Source organism: Carlito syrichta, unplaced genomic scaffold (assembly GCF_000164805.1).
Source record: "Carlito syrichta isolate Samal-C Ts95f unplaced genomic scaffold, Tarsius_syrichta-2.0.1 Scaffold169024, whole genome shotgun sequence".
NCBI classification, from domain to species: domain Eukaryota; kingdom Metazoa; phylum Chordata; class Mammalia; order Primates; family Tarsiidae; genus Carlito; species Carlito syrichta.
In genome coordinates this window covers 1,956-8,900 of record NW_007113120.1, presented here as the reverse complement: position 1 = coordinate 8,900, position 6,945 = coordinate 1,956, and the positions used below count along the sequence as shown (strand labels likewise).

At 68.0% G+C, this 6,945-nt stretch overlaps 1 protein-coding gene across 1 annotated transcript in view; it reads left to right on the top strand.

The window, feature by feature from the left end:
• Nucleotides 1-771: 771 nt before the first annotated feature.
• The window catches only part of LOC103252581 (myc box-dependent-interacting protein 1-like), a gene marked incomplete at both ends in the record, with an annotated part of 8,068 nt that continues 1,894 nt past the window's right edge, over nt 772-6,945 (top strand). The window contains 3 exons of the mRNA XM_021709159.1: nt 772-916; nt 2,213-2,341; nt 5,404-5,511. Coding sequence (XP_021564834.1) covers nt 772-916; nt 2,213-2,341; nt 5,404-5,511 — 382 coding nt within the window. The remainder of the gene's footprint in view (nt 917-2,212; nt 2,342-5,403; nt 5,512-6,945) is intronic.

Below are 6,945 nucleotides of genomic sequence, written 5' to 3'. Positions count from 1 at the left end.
CCGAACGGCCACGGGGGCCGTTGGCGTCTCGCGCTCCGCCTGTGGCGCCGGGGGCTCCCCATGGGGTCCGCGGTCCGTCTCCACGGGCACACCCGGCTGGGGCGGGGGCTGCATGTGTGTGCTGAGCCCTGGGGATGCGGCCCGTGGGGCCGAGCTGCTGAGCGTTTGTCTGCACTAAACTTAACGTGGTGAACTTAAGTGGACGTGGCTGCCCGCGCCTGGCGGTGGCCGTGTTGGAGGTGCCGCCCGCAGCCTTCCTTGCCAGTGCCCCGCGCCCGGGTGCACGCCTTCACGCCATCCACGCCGGTCCCGGGGTCTCCCCCATCCCCAGTGCCCACTCCTCCCCATGCCGGCCCGCAGTGCTTCCCGGCCACGGCTGGGAGTCGAGGCTGGGAGTCGAGGCTGGGCATGCGGGCCGGGGCCTGTGGGGCGGCGAGGGACCCTGGGACGGGCCGCTGGGTGGGCATGGCGGGGAGACACACCGTGCCCGCAGGATGCTTGGCTTTCTGGGCCTGTGGACCTTGGCCCTCGCCGGGCCGCGGGGTGGAGTCCGGGACCTGCCCATGCCCCTGGGACCACAGACCTCCAGCCCAGAGCCCCGCCTCCTGTCGTGGCCTCCAGACAGGCCCCAGCCCGGATACCTGGACTCCCTCCTGGGCCACAGGGCAGTTCCTGCCCATGTCTGCACGCACTTCCGACATGCCCCACGTCTGCTCACGCCTCTTGCCCCGCACCTCCCCTACACCGGCTCCCTCTCTCCCGTCTCTGCAGTGACAACGCCCCTGCAAGGGGGAACAAGAGCCCTTCGCCTCCGGATGGCTCGCCGGCCGCCGCCCCTGAGATCAGAGTCAATCATGAGCCAGAGCCCGCCGGAGGGACCGCGCCCGGGGCTGCCCTCCCCAAGTCCCCGTCTCAGGTAGGCGCGATGTCTGATGTCGCGTCCTGTCCCCTCCCCTCCTCCTCCTCCAGCTTTGTGGTGCTCCTCCTTCTCCAGCTTTGTGGTGGTCTCCTCCCTCTGCTCCTCTGTCCCCTTCCCGGGCCTGGACCTTGTTCTCCTGGGTCCACCCGGCCTTGTTCTCCTGGATCCACTTCAGGGGGCGTCTGCGACTGTCCTCTTCCCAAGCGTCCCCCTGCAGCACCCCCCGCTGCCCTCTCTCCCTGGCCTTCTGGCTGCACAGCTCTCCATCTTCCTTTCCTCCCCAGGCCGGGCTCTGGGCCCTCGGCCCCCGGGGCATCTGGTGTCTGGAGGTGGCTGCCTCCCCTCCTCCTGGCTTCCCTCTCCTGCAGAGGCTGAGGGAGGAGCCCAGGCAGGTGGCCTGCCGGGCCTCTAAAGGGCCAGAAAGAGGAAGGGCTCAGAGGGGAGTGGGGCTGGCAGAGGGGGAACTGGCTTCTGTGCTGTGCCTGTCTCTACCCGCCCTGCCCCGCGGGCCCATCAGGTCTCCGCAGGGGTCCTGGGAGCAGGCCAGCCAGGGGAGCAGACCAGGGAGGAGGCTTCCTCCGAGCCGTGGCTCCTGGCAGCCTCTCTCGGCTCTACGCTGCTGCCCTGCCCGGCTGCTCAGGGCAGCCAGGATCACTGGACAGCATTTCTTCTGGGCCCGACACGGTGCCAGCAGCCCCTGTATTTTCTTTTCATCCGCGGAACCCTCCCCCACCCCCACCGTGAGGCAGACACTGCCCCCACCCACAGCCAGTACCCAGGAAACCCAGCCTGCGGGCATGTGACTTGCCCACCGGGTGGGCAGGTGTGTGGCCCCTGCCAGGCCTGGGTGCACACTGGCCGCCACAGGGGCTGACTGAGGCTGAGCTGGGCTCCCCATCAGCCCTGAGCCCAGGGAGCTGGAGAGAAGGGTCTTCAGGGAGGGCAGAGGCTGGGGCCTGGCTGTCCCTCTGGCCGTCCCTCTGGCCGTCTCTCAGCCTTCTCTCCAGTGGGCGGGGGGCTGGGGCCGCTCTCCTTCCCTCTTCTCTCCCGCCTCCGTTTCCATCCTCTCTGCTCTCTCTGCACAGCGTTCTGAACCTCCTGCCTCGGTCTCCCTTCTGGGCGGCCCGGGGCCCCGGCGTCTGTCGGGGGCCGTGACTCTCCATCTGCTCAGGCCTGCCCTGCTGCCTGGGCGGGGCCGTGGCCTCCGCGTGACTGACCGTGGCTTTGTCTCTGTCTCCCCACCCCGTGCTCCTCCGCGCCTCCCCGGGCCCCTCGCCCGCCGCCGACCCACAGCTCCGGAAAGGCCCGCCAGTCCCTCCGCCTCCCAAACACACCCCGTCCAAGGAGGTCAAGCAGGAGCAGATCCTCAGCCTGTTTGAGGACACGTGTGTCCCTGAGATCAGCGTGACCACCCCCTCCCAGGTCAGCCGCGGCCGCCGCGGCCCAGCTCTCCCGCCCCTCTGGCCGTCCTGGGCGTGCATGGCCTCCGTCCTCCGTCTCACGCCGCGCCTCTGTCTCCAGAGCCCGCGTCTGGCGGGAGAGACCGGCCCGAGCTTCCCTCTCATCCTGTCCTCTCTCCACCCACCGTCACTCTCCATCACCTGCCAGGAGCATGCACTGTGGCCGGATGCAGGGGCGTGGGGAGTGGTGCTGCCCTCTGGGTGCAGCTGTCTGCTTGGCAGTGGCCTCTCGGGCCGTGGGTGCCCTGGCGGGGGCAAGGGCATGTGCAGGGCTTGGGGCCATCCGGGAAGGACGCTGGAGCAGGAGGGGGTGCCATCAGTGGTGGCGGGAGGAGGTGGCAGGGGCACACGGGAAGGCCCTGGGATGGCCGAGGCACCCGGACTCCAGCGCCCAGGGCGGCTGCCGCAAGTTCCCCGAGGGACTGCAAAGCCCATCACAGAGATGTGAGGGGAGCTGGGGAGGGAGGTTCCCTGCGGTGGGCGTGACGCTGTCCGGTCAGCTCAGGGGCTTCCTGGCATCCCAGAGAGCTGACGCCTCCTCCAAGCCGGCCCTGCAGGCCAAAGCCTCCCTCCTGTGTGTGAGGCTTCCCACGGAGGCCTTGCCTGTTGCAGCTGGCCAGTCCCGATGGCGGGGGCCTCCTGCCGACTCCCTCACGCAGCTCGGGGCCTGGGGCCGGGCGGAGGGCGGGTGTGAGGAGCTGGGGACGATGGGCTCCACGGGGAGCGCTGCTTGGGGCCAACTCCCACGTGAGAACTGGGACTGCCTCGAAGGAGCTTCAGAAGGGGGGCTGCTGGTGGCTAGGTGGGCAGCGCCCCGTGCAGAGCCCTGCAGGCGTGGGAGCCCCCTCTTGGGAAGGTGGGGGGAGTAGGAAGGGCAGCGTGGGGACGGGGCTGAGCGAGCTCCGGGCAGCTGGCTGCAGCCGTCCTGGGCTGGAGCACGTCCCTGCCCTGTGGTGCCGGGCAGGCCAGCCTGTGGCCAGCGTGCATGTCCGTGAGGGAGACCGGGGGCGAGGGCCTAGCAGACACGGAGCCGCTTACTGGCACCCCTGGTCTGTTTTCCGTCACCCTCTGGGAGAGGTCATGCCCCCTCGAATGTGCGAGAAGCCCGCCTGTACAGTGGGCTGGTGCCGGGGCGAGGCAGGGTGGTCTCAGCAAGGAGGCGGCCCAGAGACCACCCACTCCCCAGCCCCAAGTGTGCCTGCCCCTCCATGTCACCACACACGTGCCTTGCCGCCCCTGTGCCATCTCCAGGGAGCCGCCTGGCCCAGGAGGCTGGGGCAGGAGGGCCGTGCTCCTTGGCGGTGTGGCATGGGGCGGGGTGGGCTCGCTCTGGTCCACAGTGCTGGCGCCAGCGGGGCTTCTCTGCTGAAGTGTGGTGAGCAGTCTGGGTCCTGGCCCGGAAGGACGGTCTCCGTCACGCCGGCCGAGAGGAGATGGCAGCTCTCCGGGAGTCACCATCCCCTTGGGGCACGAGGGGACGTTGCTGTCTGGGCTTGGCTGACTTCTCCGAGAAGGGAGGGAGGGCTGTGGACAGGGGAGGGCGGGGCTCCTGGGGAGGGACTCTGGCCACCTGCTGGGGGACACCTAGGGCTTGCACCAGAGTCTGGGGCTCTCTCTTCTCAGAGACAGCCGGGCATGGGCCAGAGCGGTGGCCTCCCCACCCTGAGCTCACCAGCCCCAGAGGAGAGCCAGTTGCCGGGAGAGACTAGAATGGGGGCTGGGAAGGAAAGAGGCCCCTTGGCCTGGGCTCTCGGCCTCTGTGGCCTGACCCGCCTGGAATGCCCCAGGCCTTGCCCCTGAGCTGCGGGACAGCTGCTTTTCTCAGGACTGAGGGTCTCGGGTCTCTCCCGGTGGGCTGCTGCTCTGCCGAGGAGGCCCCTCTGGGGAGTCCCTGCCTGCAGCTCCGGGCCTTGGGTCCTTGGGGAGGAAGGCCACGGGCTGGACATGGCCCCGGAGTGTGCCCCCACCGCTGCCAGGTGCCCATCAGGAGCGAGTGGAGCCAGGAAGCTGGTGGGCCTGGGTGTGTGGAGCTGGTGCCTCCCAGCGCCGCACGAGGGCCGCGGGGCACCCCAGCTGCACCCCTCTTCTTTGGGGCCTGGGCAGAGTCCGCTGTGGCCCCAAAGGGAAGCCCCGCAGAGAGGATGGCGGCCGCAGCCAGCCAGCCCTCCTGGGAAGGCAGCTTGTGCTTTGGGGCGCCTCAGAGTCATCACTCCCGCTCTGTCCAGGGTCCTCCCCTCCAGGGGCTCAGAGGAAGCCCCCTTTCTTTCGTGATGGTGTGGCCCAGCTTACAGTGGGCTGCTCACAGCATGACAGGGCTGCCATCCCATCTTTGGCGTCCTGTCTGTTACGGCACATTCCTGGGCTGCACCCAGGCTCATGGAAGGGGCTTCCCAGGGGTGGCTTCTGTGGGAAGGGGTCTGCAGTTTCAACGCAGGCGCCCTGGGTGGTTCTCAAGCCTCCTGGTGTTGGGACCCCACTTTGAAGAGTGGCCTCCGAGGCTGTGTGGGCCGGCCCAGCCCTCCCCTCCATCCCAGGTGCTGGCCGGGTGGGCGGCGCCCACGGGGGACCTGTCTGCCTGGGGCTCAGGAAGGGCCAGCACAAAGCCCTGACTTTGGGCCGCTCTGGTGGGGACCTGCAGGCGGTGGTGCCTGGCCACGGCTGTGGCCGGGGCTGCCTTTGCGGAAGGGGCAGGGAGCAGAGAGGAGGTGTGGGCCCTGAGGCCGTCGCACCCTGTCGGGGGGATGGCAGGGAGCGGAGGCTTGCAGGCTGGCTGCCGAGAGCGGGCTGCTGTGGGTGTCAGAAGTGGGCCCACGTGTCGTCGTCCTGTGGGCGGGAGCCCGTGCCGGGGCGCGTGGCCATGGGCAGCGCCCCCATGGGTGCTGAGGTGCACGGGCCTGTGCCTGGGCCCTGCCTCCCTGTGGGTGCCTCTGTGTGTGTCCGTGTGTGTGTGCGTTCGTGTGTGTCTGCAGTGGGACTCCCTGCTAACACTAACTGCTTCCTTTCTGTGCTGCCACTGCCGCCTAGTTTGAGGCTCCGGGGCCGTTCTCGGAGCAGGCCAGTCTGCTGGACCTGGACTTCGAGCCCCTCCCGCCGGTGGCCAGCCCGGTGAAGGCGCCCACACCCTCTGGTCAGGTGGGTTGTGCCCACTGCCACTCGTGAGCCCACAGCCTCTGGGGGCCGGACCCCGGGCTGGCGCTTGCCTGCCAGCTGGGCAGACCCACGTAGGCCCTGGTCACTGCCCTTCCGCTGTGCCTGGCTCTGGCCTGGGTCACCTCCTCGGCTGAGCGGGCAGAGAGCGAACCTCTCAGCGGGAAGGACTCCCAGAAGGGGGTCGGCTGAACACCTCCTGGCAACTTTCGGCTCGCCTCAGCATCCCCCCGCTCCGGGAACGACCCCGGTCTGGGCGCTCACTGCCCTGGAGACACGTCCTGTTTGCAGACCTTAGAGCCCAGACAGTCCTGGGCCGCTCCGTGCCAGCCGGGTCGAGGGCCTGCGGCAGACGGGGCCCCTGGGGACTGCTTGCCACCCTCTAACCTCTGTGCTAACTCGGTGCTTCTCCCTTCACTGCTGCGTCAGCCAATCCCATGGGATCTCTGGGAGGTAAGCCCCCCGTCCGCTCCGCTGCCCCTCGGGGAGCCGCTCTTCCGCGCGGGCCTGGCCCATGTGCCTGCCCTCCACCTGGCCCATCCACGGGGCACGCACACTCAAAAGCACCCACAGGCATGTGCCACGCACACAGGGCACATGCAGCACACACAGGTGTGTGCCCACAGGCACACGTGGCACACGCAGCACACATAAGCACACACAGCACATACAGGTCCACAGTGATGGTACAGTAGGGCTTCTCTGTGGCGGTGTGCTGAGGAGCCCCTGTCCCTGCCCGGAAGGACTGTCTCCGTCATGCGTAACAAGGGGGCCGCCTGCTGGGGCAGGATCAAGAGGAGATGGGCAGCTCTCTGGTGGACGACCTCCCCTTGGAGCGTGTGCAGGTGTGTGCTCACATGCACACAGCACACAAGAGTGCACTCCCATGCACATGCAGCACACACAGGTGTGTGCACGTGCACATGCACACACAGCACAAGTAGCATACAGAGGCATGTACTCACATGCACATAGCAATGCAACACAGCACACAGGTATGTGTTCACATGCACACACAGCACACAGATGTATGCTCACATGCACACACAGCACACACAAGACAGCACACAGGTATGTGTTCACATGTGCACACAGCACACAGTGCATGCAGCACACACAGGAGTGTGCTCACATGCACACACAGCACAGGCAGAACACCTAGGTGCATGTTCACACACAGCACATGCAGCACACAGGTGCGTGTTCCCTTGCACACAGCTCACACAGCACCTGCTGGGGGTGGAGAGCTGGCGGGCAGCCGTCTCTGCTGTTTGCTGCTCCTCCCTCCGGGTCAGGCCGTGGGAGGGGGCGCCTCGGCCTGGCTGGAGACATGGGCCCTCGGGTCCTGGCCTTGTGATCTGGCCTGCAAGTATTTGCTCAGACGCTTGCCCCATGAACGAGTGTCCTTGTGGGGAGTGG